This window comes from Pantherophis guttatus, chromosome 3 (genome assembly GCF_059756535.1).
Source record: "Pantherophis guttatus breed Tessera chromosome 3, ASM5975653v1, whole genome shotgun sequence".
NCBI classification, from domain to species: domain Eukaryota; kingdom Metazoa; phylum Chordata; class Lepidosauria; order Squamata; family Colubridae; genus Pantherophis; species Pantherophis guttatus.
Genome location: NC_142065.1, coordinates 39,258,942 through 39,282,600, shown reverse-complemented (window position 1 = coordinate 39,282,600; position 23,659 = coordinate 39,258,942). Strand labels below are relative to the sequence as shown.

Below are 23,659 nucleotides of genomic sequence, written 5' to 3'. Positions count from 1 at the left end.
TCCCACCCCACTCCAGGGGAAGGATATTGCAAAATCTCCATTCCCACCCCACTCTGGGGCCAGCCAGACGTGGTATTTGCCGGTTCTCTGAACTACTCAAAATTTCCGCTACCGCTTCTCTTTCGCCCCTGCTTGAAAGACTAACAGAAACTGAGACCAAACCAATATCTTTTTCATGTTGGCCATGCACCTTAATGGGAAAGCACAGAAATGTTGAGTACACATATAACAAACATTAGGCAAATTTGAGTCCTAAGGATATCAGTTTATAGGTGCGTGTGTATATGTGTATGATAAAATTTAAATCAGTTCTTTTTTTCTAAGGAAAGACTTAAAGAAAAGTTAGCCAAATTAGAAATGTCTGTCTGTCTGTCTCTGTCTGTCAGCTATCTATCTATCTACCTATCTATCATCTATCTAACATTCTAATTTAATATGTAAAAAAAAGAAAAGGAAAAAATAAATTAAGTCCTTCTAAGTTGCATAGATCTTGTAACAGTTTCAGACTTTCACGGAAAACACTTGATCTCCAATCAAACAGCACTAAGTAGCCTGTTTATGCATACCACTATTTTCTGCATGTTTCTGGAAAATATTTATATTAACCCATAAATAACTTCATCAGAATCAAACAAATCACTCAATCCATTTAATAATGTATAGAAAATTCCCTTAAGTCTTAAAGGAGTAATAGTGTCACAGAAACATCGCAGAAATCAAATATGACTACCTTGTTCAGAGAAAGGAAACACCTACCTGAGTATCCAGTTATATCCATTGCTTTGAGATTCCTGCATTTAATGACTGTTAGAGTGAGGCGACCTGCAGTTGGCAGGTAACAAAGGGAAAACATGATCTCTCCCAGGTCCACACTTTCCTTTAATAAAAGAGAGAACATAAAGCATCAGAAAAAATAAAAGAATTTATTCTCACTTGCATTTTTTTTACCTTGTCTACACTTTCTACAACTCCTTGGTTTTCTTTACCTCCTACCTTCTCAAGGTAACACCAAGACTTTGTTATTTAATAACCTTTGAAAACGTTTCATATGCTGATAAACAAAGATGCTGAGATAACTATTTATCTATCAGAAAATACATATGTAAAGTGTGCAGCAAATTTCTGCACTATTCAGATCACCTTGAAGAAGTCCTTCAATGATAGACAGCCTCCTAATTCATACACATTGGTGTTTGGTTTCATTAAGGTATAGATTTTTGGAGTCATATAAAAACCTAACCATTGATTCATCAGGTGAATCAGGAAAGCTGGTCTTTGAGACCTTTGATCTCCTATTTGTAAAAATGAGATAAATTATGGATTAGAATTATAGGATTATAGGAGTGCCAGATAAAAGAAAATCCGCTTGTACATGGTATATAAATATTCAATATATGAAACTTGCAGCCTTCAGAGCTGTCTGACCCTGTGGTGCTACCTGGAAGTGTAGCCAGAAGCCAATGAAAGCATGGAAGAGCATGATCTTAAATAATTGGGAAAACAGGAATAGGCTGCTAACTGGGAAACTAGAGAGAACAAAATTTGATCCTCGTGCCATGCACTGGGAAGGATGCAGAAGCAGAAGATCATGTATAGCCAGAGGTGGGATTCAAATAATTTAACAACCGGTTCTCTGCCCTAATGAACAGCTGGGTAGGTGTGGCTCAATGGTCATGTGACTGTGTGGGCGTGGCCAACTCAACATCACTCATGTCGATGGGAGCTTCGCCTTAGCTGTTACAATGTAATAAGGGTTAACCAGAGAGGCAATTTCTGTAAGCAAGGCAATAAAGATTAGGCTAGAAACGACACCAGAATGTTTCCTTCCTGCCTTCCTTACAGGATTAGCCCTGTAAAGTAGAATAAAACAAAATAAGATTTCTTCCAACAACCGGTTCTCCAGACTGTTTAGAAAGTTAACAACCAGTTCTCCCAAATAGGTGCGAACTGGCTGAATCCCACCACTGTGTATAGCCTTATAAGATACAACCCACAATGTTCAGGAGATTTACCAAATGACAATATAAGGAGCTGCAGGAATCAGAAGTTTCTGTGCTATTTGTTGCTTTCCAGTAATAGAACATTAAAATTTTGAGAAAGCAATAAGGAACTGAATATTTAGCTGTAGGCTAGCAGCACTATGTACTGTATTTTTGTTCAGGAGTTTGTTCCACTGCATTTAATGAAAATTATTCTGAGTCTCAGGTACATGAAGACTTGGCTTCAGAACCTTAGGCTGAAAGACAGGCACATGGGAGCATGTTTCATTGAGTTTGATGGGATTTATTGTTGAGCAAACAAACAGTAGTTGGTTGTATAGTAGTTTTTACTCTTGTTAAACATGAAAGCAGCACAATTCTCATTTGAATTTAGATCAGGGGTGAAATGCTCCCTTTTCGGACTGGATCGGGCGATCCAGTAGCGATTGTGGCAGGTGGTTTGGAGAACCGGTAGCAATGGTGGCGCAAGACTCTGCCCACCCGCCTGGGTGTTGTTACTTCCTGGTTAAAACCATGTGTTTTTTACCCTCTGCGCCTGCGCAGCTTTTGCGCATGTGCTGCACATGCACGGCTTGTGCACTTCCGAAGCAGTAAGGATGGTAAGTAGATTTCACCCCTGGTTTAGATAACAAATCAAAGGAGTTTAAGGAGCTCTAGGTAGATAGAGAGCAATGGAAATCCTGATATATATTGGACAGTTCAAGTCCAGGTCAACAAGGTAATTCAAGAAACATATGAACTATAGAAAACATAGACCTGAGCTAATAAGCATCCCATTTTGCCTGTTTATCTTTGCTTGTTTTAGAAGAAACTCAAGGCAGTCCATGATTAGAGGGTGTACCCTGTGTATTTTGCAATCAGCAGTGGACAATCTCCCTTGTCGTCTTCTTGCTCACCTATTAACCTGTCAAGCCTCTACTAGATCTGCCTTCACGGCAACAAAGACCTTTACAGGTGTTTTGGCCTCCTCAAATGTCTTATTTTATCTCTTCATTTTCTAGCAATGGAACAGTAGAAAATGTCTGCTGAAATGAGGTTTAAACCTAAGTAGGGTTAATTAATGTGCTTCAGTGTCAACACTTACTAGCCAACATAACTTTTGGGGGGGGGGAAACCTTTTAGAAAATACCGACAAATTTAAAATTGCTAAATTGTGTTGTGACCTGACTTAAAAGCTTTCTGGGAACTGACAAGCTTTCCAGGGTCATTTGAATTGTTTTTCCTGTGATTTCTTGTAAAACTCCCCTTTGTGACATCTTAATTTTAAGAGGTTGCTTTTCTTTTGATCAAATAAAATTAGTTAAGGTAACTATGCTATAACATAGAAACAATCAAAAGACCTATTATACATATATTTTTGTTTTGCCAAAGGTCAGCCAATGCTAGGTGCCAGACAACTGGTCCTTTGAGGATCCAGAGACAATAAACACACCAGTGAGTAAGGAGATTTCAAGCAATGGAGATACTCCAATGCTCTGGGTGCAAATTACTGCTTAACACCCAAGCCTGTGCTGAGAGGCTCCCAATCTCCCAATGCTTATAGATCTGAATCCACTGCCTGGTATCTGGCCAGAATCTGACACTTAGCAAAATAATTTGTTTCTTCAAACCTTTCATTATCTCATCAAACCTTTTTCTGAAGACAAGGCATTACACTAGAACTATCTATTGTATTCATATTAATCCTTAAAATTTAAATCTAACTCGTGAGGGGGGGGGAAATCAAGGTCTTCTGTGTAGCCCTAGGTGGCGCTCTGTAACCTTTCTGAGATATGCGGCATCTCTTCGGATAACTTAAAAATGTGACAGGATAGAGGCCTGTTGATTGCTACCTGATTAAGTGTTTAACTTGATAAATGCATTTATTTTACTACCAATATCTCACATTGATTGCTTCACAAATAAGTTTTATCAAGGATCACAGAGAAATTTCATAAAGATACTTTCCTTTTTTCATTTTATAATGACAGAACCAACTCTTATCTAGCAAGGATTTCAGTTGTCCAGCATGATAACATTTGCATTCATATAAAATTTATGTTCGTTGCATTAAATCTTTTATTTACCGTATATTCACACTTGGATTGCAATATGTTCCTGTGACATTGAATTAATAAGCAACGTTTTTTCCTTCACAGTTTTAAAACATCAAAGGTAGGATGCAATAGAAGAGGGAAAAAAACTTATCTACCAGCTCATTAACTTGAATCTTGCTCTTAGAATTTAGAATAAATATTGATTATATCTTTTGATTAAATATTTTCTATATCATAGAAAAATATTAATTCAACTGAAAAGTTATAATCCCGCACAAGCACAGCACACAAAGATGAGGTGATCAGTCATGGCTGATTCTTAAGATGATCTTTTAAGGAAAGGGATTATTTGAGTAAACTGGATATATCCCAGTGCCCTCCAATTCTTGATATACAGCTGGAGCAATTAATAACAGGATATTTTCCACTCATGAGATTAAAACCAGTTTTTAATCAGTCAATTCATAATGCATATCTAAAATACTGCATTGTCTAGAAAGTTCTTTAAGCTTTCATTTGCTGCATTAGCAGCTACCAAATATTGTTACTTCAAAGTAGTTTCACACAAGCTCTATATATACATATTTCTGTGTGCAGAAATCACTTCATGTTACTCTTCATTTGGAGCCAAATGGTTATACAGTATTATTGGCAGAAAGTTGTACTTCACGTAGGGGTGTCAAACTGGATGTGTCACGTGCAGGCCACACCTGCCCCAGCTCCGGAAAGGGGAAAAAATGTCGCGATGCATCATATGATGGCAACATGACACAGCAAGTTTGGCTCCCCTGACCTAGAGGGAGTGCTCTTTCCAGAGTAACTAGATTGTGTGGACATACTAGTCAGTACATACTCATTTACAGCATCAGATATAATGAGCCTGGCTGCCCAGTGTGTGGCTGGACTGAGAGAACCATTATATATTTCTAGTATATTCTAATGAGAAATGTTTGAGCTAAATTGAGATTAACATGTTAAAAATTCTACTTTAGAAGAACTGAATCCCTTCCCATTACTCAGTGGTGATAGCTGGCAAAGCAGTTCAACTTTAATCTGGGCTGCAATCAGTGAACATTATATACTTACTTCCAGATAAACTTTTGGAAGCCTACACAATGTGGTTGACTCATCATTTTGCCTATGTTCATACTACTTCATCTTCTTTTCCTAGCTCTAAGCCCAGGGAGATTCAGTTCATTTAACAATAGAAAGGAAAATATTGCTGAGGAGTCTGTAGAGCATTATACATCGGATGTCAGTGAAAACAAATTTTGAACTAACAATTTTTGTCAGATCATTATGCAGAAGTGATGAAACTATAGCATGCAACAATAGTTCAGATGAAATGATAAGTTAGTTCTTCTCAGGCTTGGTGAACAAATTTTGGTGAACAAAGGCCACGACTGAACTGAAAAACTGAAGTGTTCAGTTACACTTTCAAAGTTTATTCCCAGTTCATCCATGACATTTTATGTCCACTAATTTCTCATACACTTCTAAAAATGGCAACTTAATAGCCTATTAGTTAATAGAATTATCATAGTTGTTCATCATTTTAAATTACATTTCTATGTTCGCTCCTTCTTACACATTTAGCAAACATGAAATATTTTGGTGCAAGAATACCAAAATTTTAATGGATCTCAAGCTAAATCACCAAGCATCTTATCATTCTTATGGTTTAATTACCTCACAAGATTTCTGCATGTTTTAAAGATCTACTTATTGTGGCATTCAGTATAAACTACCCATATTAGCCTCACAGAGTACCAGTAGTTCCTGGGCTGCACCTTGAACTATTAATGAGCTGCTTATCTGGAATTTCCAGCAGCTAATTCCCATTGGCATTGATAGTAAAAAGAAAGGGAAAGGGGAGAAAGAAAATACTTTCCCCCTCAGGGAACAGCATTATATTGTGTTTTATATTTCATATTGAGTATCCCAGAAAAAAGCATGGAGTATAAATCGATAGTAGACCTTGCTAATAACATGTATGGACATTTGCTTGCAGCTTTGCTACTGTTGAAGAGAAGCCCTGCTTTAAACACTTAATGGTCATGGTTTTCAGTGTAGAAACTGAGGTGAGATAAAGATTTTTGAAGAAAATGGGAGTGATCCAGTCAGATTTAATTGTGTTAAATCACTCTGGTTCACAGGAGATTTAACAGAATTCTTCCAATAAAGGTCTTCATAACCTGATTCTAAATATTCAGAAATCTAATTGCAATTAAATGCTATTCCTTTTTATTTTAAGATGGCAGTTATAGAGAAGCATAATGCTATCTTATTCTTGCCTTTTCTTTATTCTTGTTTTTAAAAGAATGAGAAAGAGGTCTACCCCAAGATCAAGAAACCTGATTTCAAAATAAATCCTAAAATCATAATGTATCGGTAATATATAGTCTAAATGTTTCCTGCATGGTATTTCTGAATGTAATCTGTATGTTGGTTTGCGAGCAGCCTTTCTAAAACATTTTTACCCTGAAAGAACCCTTGAAATAATTTTCTCTGAACCCCTTGAAATAATCTCAGGAAACATTTGTACAAAAATCACCCAAAAATATGAAAACTTCAATTTAATGCAATTTAATTCTAACCTACACAATCCATGTTTCACAACATTTACAATGGAAAAGTGGCAGGTTGGCAGCCAAGTCGCACAGTGTGAACATTGTGCTAGCATTGTGCAGTGTGCAAAGTAAAGAAAATGTTTTTACTATATTATCTGGATCATCAGCTTTAATTTCTACCAGCAAACTAAAAAGAGTTAAGCTCATTCTCCCATCTCTTTTCTCCTATGAAAATTGCCTTATATTGATGCTTCCTTCCATCAATATGTGGATCTCATTGTTCTCTCTCTCCTACAATTGTATGCTGGATAACATCATCAGTACCAATGAAAGAGAATATTAGTCTGATGATGTTCTAGGACCTCTAGCACTGATGATATTATCTAATGTGGGTAATGAAAATGTCTGCAAGAAAAATAACCAAGCTCAGAGAGCACCAAGGACCCCTCAATATAATCAGTAGGAGTGATCAGTAGTAAAGTGTCCATTGTGTGTTTATTACTACAACTTATATGTTCTTTTTCCAGAGACTCTGAAAACTTTACAGTGTTAATACAATAACACTGTAATTTACAGTGTTAAATACATTTATGAACAATCAATCTGAAATGCCATCATTTAGGAATAGCATGGTCTTATTTGTCCCCAAATGCATTTATGAAGAACCATGTTTTAATAGCCAACAGTTTTTCAAGAAATTAAAGAATTAGTGAAAATTGGAAAATAATTAGTTAAAAAGCTACCTCTGAATAGGACTACGGGTTTCTGGTCTCCAGAAGGAAAGAGTTACCTAATTTGTTAATACAACCAAGGGGAAACTATATATTAATAATATTTATGTCAGCATTATAAAATGTATTTGTTGCAATATTTTTAGGATCAGACTCAATAATAATAGTAAGAGTTAAAGGTTTAAATATACTTCCTGTTATTTACAATAGGCATTCTATATTCACTGAATATTCACAGATAGAAGCGAGGAAAAGGGTGAAGGTGGCTCCTTATATATACAGTGGGTGGAGCTATATGAGGGAGTGGTGAAATATGAATACATTAAGAATAGAAGGATAAGTTAACCCCTGATATCCCATTCATATACTATTTACACATTATAGAATAAGGCATTTACATCTGACAGTATTATTTGCCAGAAGCAATGTGTAAATAGATTTGGTGCCTGGGATTTCTTTTTTTAAGTAAATAAATAGAAAATACCCTTATAGCCAATGGGTGGCCTGCAATTCCAGTCCTAGTCCACTAGTCCAGAAAAAAATAAATTTAAACTGATGTGATAGGAAGCATCGTAGGGGACTAACAAGGAATTCATCACCATTTTTTCTCTATTGTAAATCTACCTCCATTTATGAAAACCATAACTTGTTCTCTGCTACAGAGAACTGATGACTGGGGATGCCATCATTATCCTTTTCACTTTCTGACTTCTTAAAAGGAGGGAATATTGGTGGTATATTTGGAATTGCTACGATAGATAGATTTGGAACTTGTGTGACATACTCATCCCACCCTCTATTTTATTTTTCTACCTACAGCAAGAGGTTGCACATCAAAACTACAGACTGGAGTCCATTTCAACCATAAATTTGGAAGCAATAGTCAGCTCTTAAGTAGGTGACGTGGGGCAGGAGTAGCTGATTAACCCAGATAAGTTTGCTTAGTTCCAACAAGGACTGGATCTGTTTGGATCTGAATCTAAGCCTCTCTGGGTTGATTGGCAAAAAAATTATTTTTGTTGTTTGTTTGCACGACATATTTAACTCTCCCAACAGTTAAGCATGTTGTACGAATAGAGCCAGAAAATATTAATAAAACTGGTAAGTAGACTTGATTTGGCAAGATTTGGCTGTACAACATGGATAAAATGCTGAATTAGTTAATCCTGTGTTGACAACAACAGCAAAAGCAAAGGACATAATCAGAATGAAAGCCAAGATAATACATGCAATAATATCCTTGTTTTGCTTTCAACAAACCTGCCCTTTAGAAAAGAAAGGCCATAGCTCAGAAGGTAGCTTGGCAGCAAATAGAGCTGCTGTGAGTTGTTGCCAAGCCTGTTATTTGCAACTCTAAGAAATAAATGTCTTTGGTTCACTTATTATTTTTAGGGGGGCGGGAAGCAAAGAGCTAAGAAGAAGGCTACTGTGAATGTTACTTTTCTTTAGTGGTTGTTTGGCTTCCTGGGACTTTTAAACTAGTGTTAAAAAAAAAAGAAACCTGAAAATCTTTATTTTAAAACATAACAAAAAATATGCAGCCACAGTAACATCATTTTTCTTTAGTCACCTGCATTCAAAATATATTTGTTCTACCTGGATCTATTAACTGACTTGAAATTACATGGAAATGGTTTATCTTCCAATTCTGAAAAGCTTAAGTGAATCTGGGCCTTGTAAAATTTCAGAAAGGTGTAAAGGTGACTTTTTGAGGTGAGGGGGATTCTAAATGAATAGAGCAGTTTCTCCCAAGTGTGACAAAATGTAATTTAAGCAGCGAAATTAAACATTCATTGTAATCTGAAGAAAAGGTTAGGTTTGAAAGCACATCAGCAAAGCTGATAAAGACCTGACAGGACTTTCAAGAATCGTGACACACATTAACTTTCTTTATTAACTATTAGTTAATCAAGACACATTATGCTATTGGAAGCTGTCAAAAGGCCAACCTGATGCCAGAGCTTCAAACATCAGCATTAGTATTAGCTTACAAAAGTATTTGATGACAAAACTTCATTGTATAGGTCAGGGGTCCCCAATCCAGGACCGTGGCCCACTACTGGGCCTTGAGCTGTTTGGAACTGGGCCACAGAAATGGCAAGCAAGCGCACATGCAACCCCACTTGTGTGAGCAGCGGGTGAGCAGCTGGTGAGCGTGTGCATGTGTGTGCTCCATTTGCGAAAATAGTAACTGTGTGTGCATGACACTCACGAAAATGGAACCTGGCATGCATTCGCACACATGTGCTTATCCACCACCAGAACCATCCCCCCCTCCTCCCTGCTGTTAGTCCACAAAGCTGAAAAGGTTGAGGAACTCTGGTGTAGGTAAATCAACAAGAAATTTAGCAAAGAATATAGGTTGAAGATTATGCATTTTTGCTTCTTCACAGTTATTTCTTTTAAAAGCTTCAGGAAGGAAGGGAAAGATGGAGGGAGGGAGGGAGGGAAACTATCATTTAATATAAGGTATGTATATAAGCTTTAAGAGGCTGTTAAAATAAAGGAATTTCTATAATAAATGCTATTATCCAATTTATTAAAAACATTGTTAAAGTGCCAACAGATCTAAACAGTATTATGCACAGTAATATTGGACACTATACTACATTGCTAAATTTTGCTTTAACTTATTCTCATATCCTAAAACAAGACAACCTTTTTACTTCAAGTATTTGTATGCTGTTCTCTTCCCATCTATTCTAAGGTCTGCAGGCAGGGGCATATTTGAGGTCATAGAATGATCTATCCTGGCAAAGGAGATGCTTCAGATACATCGATCCCAGGCCGCATGGCTTTGTAAGTCAAAACCAGCATTTCAACTTGATTTTAGGAACACCTTGGAAATAACGTGCCTCCTTGAGCAACAGCAAAAAATGAGTTCTATACATTTATTTGTGTTTTGTCTAGGTTGGCTTTAATGGTGAGCTCCTGCCAGGCATACTGATAAATGACTCCTTTACTCAACAGGAGCCAGAACAAATCACAGAACACGGTAGAACTTGAAGTGGTGGCAGTATAACCTTGCCTTGCACTGATACAAGCACATCATTTGGAAATGAGAACACTTTTATGGAGATAGACTGGTTCTATTTAATGCATGAATAAAAGACAGTATCATGAATAGAAAGAAAAGAAATAATATATTGCCAGAAAAGGGAATGAAAAAGATTAATTTAGTCAAATGCATTTCAAGAGGTTTAACGTAATAATAAAGTTTGGTGATCGGCACTGTAAAAGAAAGAATAAATTATTTTAAAGGAGTTTTCTGACCTACTGATATTTGAAATTGAGTCTTGGAGATTTGCAAGATTTTAGATGGTATCATTAATATATCACAAAGGTATCACAAAGCTATCTCTAATATAAAATGTTTGATCCTATATAGTACTTCTGAGAAACTGTGCCTACCTGTATTTAGGTTGTGAATGTGCAACATTTTGGGGCTGAAAGTTTTACTTGGCTTTTGAGTGATTTACCAGAGCCAACATTGTGGTGGGAACCATACAAAAACTATGTGTAATTTTATTAAAATCATGCAGTATGATTGTTCCCCACATTTTTACTATGCTCCCCTTTCATTATATTAAAAATTAAAATCCAATAGAAACTTTTGGAAATGCTTTGGGAGCTGCCACTGAGGCTTTGGAAGGTCTTGAGTCGCTTTAGGATCTGTGTGCATACATGCATACTGCTGGGATGCTTAATACTGAAGCAAATGAATAGTGCAGAAGAAAATACTTCAGCTTTTATGAAATAAAGTAATTCCATAGTGAGGGGGAAAGCCTGCTGACTGCCTTTATTCATCTATGGAAAAGCTGAGGGCTAAATGAGTGACATCAAGAGACTTACTGTATTTGATATTTTCTCATGGAAGTCAGTTGTGCTGTTATGATTTTTATTTAATTTATTGGATCTGTGTACCTGCCTATCTCATCAAAACAACTGTGAGCAGCACACAACAGTCAGGTAAAACCAGCAGATAGGAAAAATAATCTACATTAAGAAACAAATAGTATAAAAAAATAAATATATAAACCAGTAGGCAAAGAGAGATTGAGGACATTTTATAATAGCAATAGCACTTAGGCTTGTATACCATTTCACAGTGCTTTACAGCCATCTCTAAACGGTTTACAGAGTCAGCCTATTGCCCCCAACAATCTGGGTCCTCATTTTACCGACCTTGGAAGGATAGAAGGTTGAGTCAGCCTTGAGCCTGTTGAGATTCGAACTGCCAAACTGCTGGCAGCCAGCAGACAGCAGAAGTAGCCTGCAATACTGCATTCTAACCACTGCACCACCATGGCTCCTATAATACTTCTATAAAACCTGAAATATTCAATGTTCCGCTGTTAAATGCAATTTAACTTATATATTAGTGTTAACTAATAACATCTTATCTAAAGCACTGAGATGCCTATTTTTAACAATGAGTACAATTTAAATGGAATATTTTATTTTATCATGCAATCTCATGTACAGCTTAAGCAGAGTGGCAGAACTTACATGTCTACAGAAATGGTGTTTGCTCCTTGAGATTTTATCTAAAATATCTGTCTTTGTTAGATACTCAAAATAACAATTAAAATTGAAATTACTATTTGTGTATAAAATAACTTTTACCTATATTTGTGAAATGAGCACAAATGGGAAAATACGTTCATTTCTATATAGGACTAAAACTTTTGTGTGTGATATTTTGTAACCTTAAATTAGATGAAATACCATATCAGGCAACAAGTAGCTAACTTATAGAATGCCAGGATACATTACTCCTGAGGAAATGAACTTTGGAGATTTTTTTAAACCACTTCAGCACCCTTGTGCTGCTGCTTTCAATGCTACTATGGCACTGCAATAGTCAGTTCCAGTCATATGATCTTTCAATGGGCCCTTAGAACTTGGGAGGGCTGCTGGGAAGGGAAGGAAATGTGGAAGGGCAAGGGGGGTAGGTAAAGAAGGAGGGAGGGAGGGAGGAAGGAAGGAAGGAAGAAGGAAGGAAGGAAAGGAAAGGAAGGACTGCCAGCTTCCCACAAAGAAAGTCAATGGGGCTAACAATAGGATGTCAGAAATTGCTCTTGCTCCTACTGATACTTGGTCTGCCCATGATCATTCTGTTTTTCATTTTAGGGAGGGAAGTATCTCTGAAATGATGACCTACAGTTCATGGGTTGTGTAGTATATGGATATAAAACTGCTGTCCAAAGCATTATCTATGTACAGTACAGTAATCAGAAATTACATCTCTGCAATTGTCTTCAGCTATGAACTCAGCTATCAAATCCTGGGCTTGTTTCATATGCTTATTTATGATTCCCTAACTGACATTAAATTAGCATTTATCACTTCTGTTAACTGAAGTGTTTACATTACAAATTGAAATGTTTTATGTAAATCTGACATTTGTAAATAGAAAAAAATAGAAAGATCAGAATCTCATTCTAGAGTGTCTGTTGAACACATGTTCAATGGATACATATTTCTTTCAAAAGATGTAACTATAAATTGGCCAATCTTAAAACACAACTATGACAGTGCCTGTAGAAACTTGAATCATGGGTGTAATGTGATGCCTCTGTTTCCTTCCTTTCTGCCTCTATTAATATTTTCTATTGTCTTCACTCTTCTACTTGGATGTCAAATCATCATATAAATTCAACTTGCTGGAAAAGAAATTCACTTTTCCTTTTTTTTTCTTTTTAGTTGGCAACATCTGTCTTCTCAAGTTTTGCCATCCCTGATCCTTTTTACCCCCATTTTACAATTCTATTCTAGCTAAGGTTTCATATCCCTTTTTAATCATTTTCTGTAGTTCTAATGCAACCTATTTTCCTCCAAAGCAACTTGCCCAAGAAAGCATGCAGTATATCTACATCTGTTTTGTGGTCCCTAAGTACACCCTAGACTGGAAAGGGCCCCACATTTAAGCCATTTCAGCATTTTGGAAAGGAAGAATTTAAGGCTTAGACTACATAGTTTTTCCTTAAATCCTGAAACTTCTGCCAAATGGATCCTAGACAAATCATTTTTTGTAGTGTGGTTCTTAATGTGCTATTGATGGAACTCTCATGTAAATGGTGTTAGAACATTGGATTAATATAGTTTTAAAGATGAAAAAAAATGTCTCTCTTGAAAAACACAAAAAATTGAAGACTATTCCATGACCCCATCCATATTATATTATAGCTCTGTCCTCATTCTTGCTACAAGCCATCTAGTTTACATTTTAGGGTTATTCAATAAATCATGGATTGATGTATAAAACAATGGTTTAGAATTATTCTAGCCTTGGCTGAAGAACAATATGCAAGTTTTTTTTTTATTTATATGCTTGAAGTTTATATAGTTCATTCTTCTTGTGACTTCATTTCTTTTTCTTTCACACAGTATTGTTGTTTTCCATTTTCTAACTGGACTCTCCTTTGTTATACTTGTGCTCTGCTTGAACTTGCTGCTCCATTCTCTTTTCTTTAATTATTTTTAAGACATCTACTATCAAGTTAAAGATAGTATCTCAGTTAAAGATATTAAGTGATCCATAATGCTAAAGTCAGGAATATACAAAATTACATTAATATAAGGTCCTGGAGGATGTTGTAAGCTGCTAAAAAATCCCTTGATGGCTGTGGATGACAAAGTAAATAAATACATTTCAACCTTATCAGCATCTCATTCTGTAATGAATTTGACTAATCCTGATTAACTTTCCAATATTAGCTTTCATTTTAAGGTACCTTTTCGGGTAGCTATTCCATCTTTCAAATAGCTAAGTGTGAATTAATAATTCTCTAGATCCTGAACAATTTATTTTACTGATACCTTTAGATTCTTATAGGCTTATCCCTTAGTTCATTAAGGCTGACCCCCAAATGCAGAAAACACTGTGGTTTGCCCAATTCCATCTATTATGAGAAATGGAACTGGTAAATGAAAGACTAAAAAGAAACCTTATTTGTGATGAGAGCACCTACTAATTGCCATTTAACACTTATGTAAGTATTAATTGGGAAATTTATTGAAGACTTAAAATCAAGGAGATTATTCAAATTACTCATTGGCTCTGTATCTTTCATAAAAGGCTTAGAGTACTGTTTTATCTCTTCACAGAATTATCTGAAAGAGGATTAAAAGTAGAATATCTCTAAGAGAGAGCACCATAGTTTTTTTGTTTTAAATGATGCACACTAACCTGCATTGGTCTGATACTCACAGAACAAATGAATGCCATTTGTACAGTTAGGGTTAGGGTTAGGGTTAGCTGGCCACATTTAGCCCAATACATTGAGCAAACCTAGCTTGTGTAATATATTGTTCATTGTGTTGCTGAATCCAGAAAATGGGATTAATAGATTAAATATGGTTAAGAAGTGCAAGGATGTGAAAGTGTATGATAGAAAATAAATGGATAAATGTATCACCTTTGAATAAGTTAAGAGTGCCATATCTGGATCCTGCAGAATCTAGATAAGTGCAGAATCACAGAAAACTGTTCCTGTTGCACTAGCCTTACGTGGTTGCAAAAATACAGATAAGTAGAAAATTCACCTTTTGGTGTCATCTAGAGTTTATTCTGACTTTTACAGCCCAGATATTGTTATCTTAGATGAATAAGAACGCACACAGAGAAAGAAAATTTGACTCTGTTGCAAATTTCACATAAATCAGAACTGTGATACTCACTTAATTTGATATGCAAAAAGTGAATTGCCTTAGCACTGAAGCTGGCCAAAAGCTTCACGATAAAACTTCACAAAGAGCTGTTTTACATTGCTCTAGGAATAGACACTGTTTACCGGAAAATAATTGACAGATAAATTGATTGTGCCACAATGAATTAGATAGTAAAACCATCATGTTACAATTTTGTTCTGAAGTCTGCATGACAAAATGCTGTTTGCCTCCCCTCCCCTTTATGTTCAGCCTGAACTTCTAAAGCAAAAACTAAAGTCCTCCATTACAGAACCAGTGGCAAGTTTTGACAGCCAAGAATAAACCTCCCTAACATTGATTGCCTGCAATACCCAACCATGTCCATTACTGTCTTGTCAGTATTCTCGGAAAAATGGGCTCATGTGAGATTTCTCTTTGCATTCTTCAAAATCATAGTTTATGACCAGTTAAAGTAATTTTGTGCTGCCAGAACCACTTGTAGGGATCTATCTCCATATTAATGTATGAGTATGTTATGAATATTGTATGAGCATGACTAATATGTCATTATTTGTAAAAAGCATAGCTTAAATAAATAAGACATGGTAACTTTACAGATGCTTGGAAAGAAAGTATAGATCACCATCAGAATTGGATGCCAGCCAATCTGGCCAAGTGAGGTAACAGAGGTACCATCATGCAAAATTAGCTATGATCAGTTTCAGTTTATGAATCTAGAGGATGTGAATCCTATAAACTGGTTACCTATATATTGCATCATTGTCTCTCCTGACTGGTTAAAATAGGAAAAATGAGAGTGTAGGTCAGAGGTGGGTTTCAGCAGGTTCTGACCAGTTCTGGAGAACTGGTAGCGGAAATTTTGAATAGTTCAGAGAACTGGTCGTAAAAATTCTGACTGGTCCTGCCCCCATCTAATCTCTGCCTCCCAAGTCACAGCTGATCAGGAAGAAATGGGGATTTTGCAGTATCCTTCCCCTGGATTGGGGACGGAATGGAGATTTTACAGTATCCTTCCCCTGGAATGGGATGGGAATGGAGATTTTACTGTATCCTTCCCCTGCCACACCCACCAAGCCATGCCATGCCATGCCCACCAAGCCACACCCACAGAACCGGTAGTAAAAAAATTTGAAACCCACCACTGGTGTAGGTCAATACATCCTGAGAGAATGGGGCATTTATTCTTCAACTTTGAAAAAATGGTAGTGCATCACTTCCTCAAGAAACCATCATTTGACCCAGCTATTTTAAACAATCGTCTTCTGGATTTGCTGGATTTGTCAGAAGCCTTTAATACCATTGGCCATGGTTTCCTTTGGGGATATGTAACTAGGACTGGGAATGGGACATTATGTTATAGTGTTTTTCTTTCTTTCTGAGCATCAAGTATCAATCAGTGGTAGGAAAGAGGTCAAACTCTCAAATGTTCCGAGTTGCCAGAGGGCTTATCCATTTCTTCCTACTATTCCACATCTATAGGAAGCCACTCAGTGAAATAATTTATTGATTTATTGATAAATTGGTGAGGAATCATCGATGAGCTGATGTTCTTCATCTGTGTCCTGGACAGATGATGTGGTAAAAGTCTTGACCAGGTGTTTGGAAATGGCTAGGTTCTGATTAGGAAAGGTCTTCTGAATCTAGATGTTTCATCTATATCTTGGCTTGAGTTATGCTCCGCTGTCTGGAACTGGTTCACAATCTTAGAGTTCTGGACTTGTGGCTCCTGCTTGGATACCAGGTAGAGGCCAAGCAGGAGAACCTTTGCATAAGTACATCTAGTGTGCCAGTTACTTCTTTTTCTGGATCAGAAGGCATTGCACACAGTAATAGATGGACTATCACTCTATACAAGGCTGTCCCTGAAGACAGTTCATTGTCACATCCTTCAACTTTCTGAGTAGTTATGCAGGTGCATCTAAATTTGCCCAAGCAATACCTCTGCTTCAGAAGCTGCCAGCTAATTACCAGATACAGTTTAAGGTGCTATTATCAGCAAAACCCTACAGGACTGAAAGCCTGAATATCTTCAACACCACCTTCTTAGAGGTGAATTTGTCCATTCAGTGAAATCAGGAAAAGCTTGTTAATAAATTAACTGTCCCTGAGGCAATTCTAACCAATCCTTCTCAATGGAGGGAACAAGTTCCCTTGCACAAATGAACCACCAACTCTCTCTGCTGAGTTTCTGCAGAGCTGGTAAAACAACTCTTTTTGACATAGAGATAAGATTTGACCTGCTCTTTGTTGATAGTGCTGTTATTCCAATTCTATGTTATTCTTAATCCTTTTCCCAACGATTGAAGCTGTCTACAGGAATGGAGCAGCATCTGGTACTGCTAGTTTACGTTCATAAATTTAAAGCTCAATCTGAATTCAAAATTCAGGTACAAGTAATTATCTTACCCAACTAAAGTTTTCTACTGAGCTGACATTGGTATACAACTTTGGAATTTGACATAATCAATCAGAATTTGCTAACAAACTTTGCCTAAACTCTAACACATATAGGATTATTCCTTCCATATAAGACAGTACAAACATTCCATTACACATTCAAAAAGGTTCCCATGTTGTTATTTTATTCTCAGTCATTCTATGTTTTTTCATGCACTTTCATTTCACTTCCAAGAAAAAAAACGTAAAATGACATTCTAAATGAAAGTGATTATGAAATTATATGCTGCCTATCTATGCAATTAAAAAGTGTATCTTCCTTTGCTAAGCACATGTCATATCCACTTTGATGTCAATGACAGAATACACATGGAAGACAACATTTGAAATGAAAAGAGGGTATTATGTAGTTAATGCTGACCTTATTTCCATGACACTTTTAATTGGATCATGGGGTTAGCATTAATATGTTGTGTATAGAGAAAACCCAGGTTAATTGGACCATTTACCATAATTACCCCTAAAGTGATTAAAATTAGCCCCAGGTTAAACAAAGTCTATGTTGTCTGAGCTGCTAACTGGAGAATTTGCTTATTTGTGTATAACAAGAATTTGAATACTAGAATCTAAGGATTCTGAGTGACTTACAGAAAGGTGGGATCAACATGTTACCTGTTCCAAAGTAAGGAGTCTACCTTTGAGAAAATTATTTTCCCTGATCACTTGTACATTTTTTATTTATTTTATCTATTAAAGCTATTATGACCACCCATTCCAAAAGACTCTGGATGTCTTACAATATACAATGAAGACAGTTAAAAAGCATGGACATCTGGAGGATCCAGTTCCAGCTAACCCATGTTGGATGGTGTATTCTACTTGGAGAAGAAGATGGTTCCAAACTAAATAACCCTCCTCACCTACAACAAAAGTCCAGATTCTCAAGAGGGCCAGGTTTTGTATGGCCACTTAAAGTACTCCATAACTGTAACCATTTTTGTTTTTGTCTCTACAAATACAGAGTGACAAAAATAAGTGACAAAAATAAAATATGGCCCCTGACTTGTCTGTGTTCACATCAGTGTGGATTCCTCCTTGTTTCTGTTCTTTCTGTTCCCTGTAGTCAAACATGCAAGCAAGCAATTCTATAGGAAAAAGAGAGAAACATGCTTGGTTTCCTATCTTCTTTGTAGCAGCCAGAAGACTATAATGTCAGCTACTGGATGACTGGTTGAAATATGTACACGGAGTTAAGTAACAAGGAGAGAGGATTCTTGGGGAGCTGTTTCACGTGAACATCTGTTCATGGTCTTTCTTTTCTTGAAAAACATTTAACAATGGAAAGTAAACACATTCTGTTAAGTGTAAAAAAATGTTAGCTAATATTTGTAAAACAATCAGCACATTTTCAAGCTGCTGTTACAATATAAATGAAAAATACGTGCCCTCGGGGTCATTAATGTCTGTAATGTTTTCATTGCTAGAGCTGAGTTACAGAATATGTAAAGTAATAAAGGAAAATACTCCAATGCATATTCAACAATGAGTACAAAGAAGCAAATGAAATTTGTCCTAAAGTCTTAAAACAAAAGGATGGGATTTCCAGTAGGGCTCTAAGGCAGGCTTAAAGAGCACTCATGGGAGAATTCTTAAAAAGCAAAACTTAACAAAGAATACATATAAAAGACTGGTGTGGCTGCAAATTAATTATATTGGTGCTGTGTAAAATGGAAAGTTTTATAAAAGCTTGCTAGGCAAAGCAGCAATGCGAGAGCTCCCTTTGGAAAAATAAGAATTGGCAGCAGGCTCACAGGTTCCCTGCAAGGAAGAAAAGCATATTTGTACTAAAAGATAAAGTCACCCCCACGAAGATGTTCTCTTGGTGTAATTTTCTTTAGGCATGAGCTTTGGCCACATTACGTAGGTGTAGCAGTCACAGCCTTAATTGAAGTCTTTGTCATAGTGACTCTGCTTTCAACACTACAAATTGAAGAGCACTGTTAATATTTCCAAACAACCTGAGAAATATTGCGTTGGTACAAAATGCAGTATAAGATAACACTAATTTAACAACCAGTGTATGGATTACCACTAGAATTTTAAAGTCCTTTGCAGCTTTTTGTTTAAAAAAGCTTTAAAAAAGATACAAAACTTTTTAAAAAAATTTGTAGTTCTGTGTTGGTGTTTTGGCGGAAAAGGAATTGATTCGGATTGATTTTTTCCCCTTCTTTTGAATTTGCTCAGAGATATTCATGTTTTAATTTTATTACTGAAAACTGACTTGAGCCTTAGGAGTTGGGCAACATATATAATTAACACATAATAAATCATAGCAGGTCTGTCATTTGTCCCTTTTCGCCATAAGATTTTTTTCAGTTTCCTAATCCATTTTACACTTCTGGGATTACCTGGTTTCCCATTCCAAATAGATTCAATTTCCCCTTATCTTTTTGAGACCAATCAAGTTAGCCAAGAGATGCCTAATGTGAGTTCCTAATCCTTATATTAACAAAGCTAGAGATTAAATCATCTTTGATTTAAACTTTGCTTCTTTCTTTTTTCCAAAATTTATGGGAATTTATATATGGTTTATGAGAAAACTCTATACTCAGTGCTTAACTTCCAGCATGAACCTTTGATTTCATCCCATTGTGAACAATATACAATCATTTGTTCACATATTCCAAGACAATGGGCTCAAGGGATATGAGCCATCAGCCTTCAATCTGATGGTTCTCCCATGCCTTTTCTCATCTGCCTACTAACTTTAATCCAATCTATGATCTTACATCTGGAATGAATGTTTTAAAATGTAAATAGCTATGATAAATATTAAAAGATTCATTCAACTGGAAGATATATATATAATTGATTCTTTACATAAATTTACAGCAATGAGAAAAAATTAAATTTGTCATAAAGTCCTTCAAATAACAGTTTTTTGGCTGGATCTCATATCTTCCTACTTGGAACTTCTTTTCTATTTAAGTAATCCTGAGGCTAGCTGACATGTAGCAACAGCCTTTATAAGCAGACAACAGCAAGTCAGTAGACAGAATTTTTAATAGAAATAAAACTGCCTGTTTATCTAAGAATATTAAACTTACAGATTTACCCTCTAGATACAATCCTGAAATAAATCTTAGATCTCAATATAGTTCACTGGGAAAAAGAAAGACGGGAAGGGCATAATAGTTCTTAGGGCTATCTTAATAAGTTAAAGCTCTGCAGAATGCAATAAAATGTGGATTAAAATGTGATAAAACTATTGAGTGTTTAAAGACTGCAGTATAAGCTCTAAAACATTTGATAAACCCTGAAAGCAAGGATTTCTGCTCCCAGATGTGTAGAACTATACACATCTAATAAGTATATGACTGGGGATTATTGAATTTGAATCTGGCACATCTGGAAGGCATCATTTGGGCAGGTTTAATCTTAATGTATGACAGGGTTGAGGACCCTCTGACCTCTGGACACTACCAAACTACATTTCCCAACATCATCAGATTGCTAGCCAATAATGACATTTACAGGTCTGCTTCTGAGGAATATGGTCTCCTGGAAAGTATAAAATCATAAAAGTATATGCACTTATTTGCAATTTCAGCAGTGGGCCATTATTCAAACAGCTATTGAATTTGGCCAGATCCATAACAGTCATTGACAGAGATCTAATTCAGAATCATCTTATTTACTTTATTAATAGAAAGTTAGATAGAAATTCTGAATTCATTGTGTTTCCATCTGTTCTTGTATCCTGCCTTATCTTATCTTATCTTATCAAGGAGCTGCTGATACAGTTCTGCAAAGCAATTATTGAGTCTGTCATCTGCACCTCTATAACTGCCTGGTTTAGTTGTGCAACCCAAGACAGACACAGCAGTGGTGAAATCCAAAATTTTTTACTACTAGTTCTGTGGGTGTGGCTTGGTGGTCATGGCAGGGAGAGGATACTACAAAATTCCCATTCCCACCCCTCTCCAGGGGAAGGATATTGCAAAATCTCCATTCCCACCCCACTCTGGGGCCAGCCAGAGGTGGTATTTGCCGGTTTTCCAAACTACTCAAAATTTCCACTATCGTTTCTCTGAACTGCTCAAAATTTCCGCTACTGGTTCTCCAGAACCTGTCAGAACCTGCTGATTTCACCCCTGAGACACAGACTTCAGAGGATAATTAGAACTGCAGAAAAAAACATTGCTACTAACCTGCCTTCCATTGAAGACCTGTATACTGCACGAGTCAAAAAGAGGGCTGTGGAAATATTTACAGACCCCTCACATCCTGGACATAAACTGTTTCAAGTCCTACCCTCAAAATGATGCTATAGAACACTGCACACCAGAACAACTAGACACAAGGACAGTTTTTTCCCAAATGTCATCACTCTGCTAAACAAATAATTCCCTCAACACTGTCAAACTATTTACTAAATCTGCATTACTATTAATCTTCTCATGGTTCCTATGACCCATCTCCTTCCACTAATGACTGTATGACTGTAACTTTGTTGCTTGTATCCTTATGATTTATATTGACTGTTTTCTAATATGATTTGATTGCTTATTTGTACCCTATGACTATCATTAATTGTTGTACCTTATGATTCTTGACAAATGTATCTTTTCTTTTATGTACACTGAGAGCGTATGCACCAAGACAAATTCCTTGTGTGTCCAATCACACTTGGCCAATAAAATTCTATTCTATTCTATTCTATTCTATTCTATTCTATTCTATTCTATTCTATTCTATTCTATTCTATTCTATTCTATTCTATTCTATTCTTGCTATAAGTTTCTACTGTAAGCTATTTATGCGCAATCTGGGAAGAAGTTTGAAATTACCTGTAAGTGTGGTTCAAAGTTCTTTGAGTAAATACACAAATACAAATACACAAAGACACCATTCATCTTCAGCACTCATTTTAAGAAATGATTATATAAAATGGGATAGTAAATCTACTGCCCATAGGTACCTCCCAGCCTGTTATTAGCAGCTCTGAAGGCCTACTGGATAAGATTGTACCACTGAAAATTAGCAGCAAAACAGCACTTTATATATACTGCTATCCCTTTTTTCAGATTGGGACAAAATATTAACAAGAATAGTGTGTTACGTTTGTGTTGCATTTAATATTTTAAATTAACTCCCCCCAAATGTACTCTTATCTTCCCTATGCTTATGCTCCTTGGTAGCCTTTAAAAAAAAAGAGATTAAAAGTGCAGATTTTGCCTGCAAAAATATTGTCTGCTTTGATATGGTACCATAGTATATGTGGTTTAATGTGGCAAGTGGTTGAAGTGTCAGATTACAACTAAATTCTGCAAGTAGAACAGAAACTTATTTGTTCACAAAAATAATAATGATAACAGTTCAGTATTATAATATGTATATATAAGAAAATTCAAAAATAGATTTAGGTAAGGCTATAAGAAGGACAAAAGAGAACAGAAGTATCAAGATTGTAATGGAATAAGAAAGGCTAATGATGCAACTGGAAATGCAGTGTAATTGGAGTCAGGACTCAACAGCTCAAGAAGTTAGTGAAACAAGGATGTAATGAGGAGAACACCTACATTACCAATTCTTCAACACTTGCCATCAGTGTACTCATTCCTAAATTGCTTGCAGACAAGAATGAATAATGAAATAGCCAAGGTTAGAATACATCATATTTTTCAGGACAGAAAAATACCAATTAAAGTACAAAAAGTTCTATGAAGATCTCTTAATAATATATGATAAGGGAGATGTAGGAGAACACTCTTTTTTAAGTTTAGTCTTCTTTTAACATTCTTATTTTCTGGTGGGATTTAAATTGACAATATTTAGGCATAGAGTTCAGCTAGCTATATGGGAAAGAAGGATAGGACTAGCTAGGTAAACACTTGAACTACTAATCATCTGTGCCCCAATTCAACAATGGCTGCATGTTTCTTCTAAATATATGTGAAAGACAATCTTTCCATTTATTTCTAATGGGAAGAACTTTTTCTTGAAGCTGAGATAAAATCCTCCATTCATTTCGATTCCTTGCAAATAACTCCTTTCACACTTACATTGTTTTCCTGTAGTTAAGAATGAAATTAAGGAATCCCATTTGTCACACCAATTCAGAAGAGTAGAGAACAATTGCCCAGGTGACAGTAGTTCTCTGCCACACTAGTAATTTGTAGTTCAGTAATAGCACCTTTTTTCCCATGAAGCGCTGAATCAGACTCATCGTACTCCTTGGAAGAGATATG

General features: G+C 36.1%; 1 protein-coding gene and 1 long non-coding RNA gene across 7 annotated transcripts in view; one reads left to right on the top strand and one right to left on the bottom strand.

Moving 5' to 3' along the window:
* The window catches only part of LOC117663796 (uncharacterized), a 33,663-nt gene extending 11,535 nt beyond the window's left edge, over positions 1-22,128 (top strand). For 3 of the 4 annotated variants that reach the window (XR_004590816.3, XR_015733016.1, XR_015733018.1), the window contains one exon: positions 18,165-18,951. This is a non-coding gene — a long non-coding RNA (uncharacterized LOC117663796). Of the gene's footprint in view, positions 1-18,164 lie in introns of all 4 variants that reach the window. The other variant, XR_015733017.1, reaches the window with a different exon arrangement.
* The window catches only part of SYT6 (synaptotagmin 6), a 147,175-nt gene that overhangs the window by 20,460 nt on the left and 103,056 nt on the right, over positions 1-23,659 (bottom strand). For all 3 annotated transcript variants that reach the window (XM_034414265.2, XM_087889353.1, XM_087889354.1), the window contains exon 4: positions 757-877. In XM_034414265.2, coding sequence (XP_034270156.1) covers positions 757-877 — 121 coding nt within the window. The remainder of the gene's footprint in view (positions 1-756; positions 878-23,659) is intronic.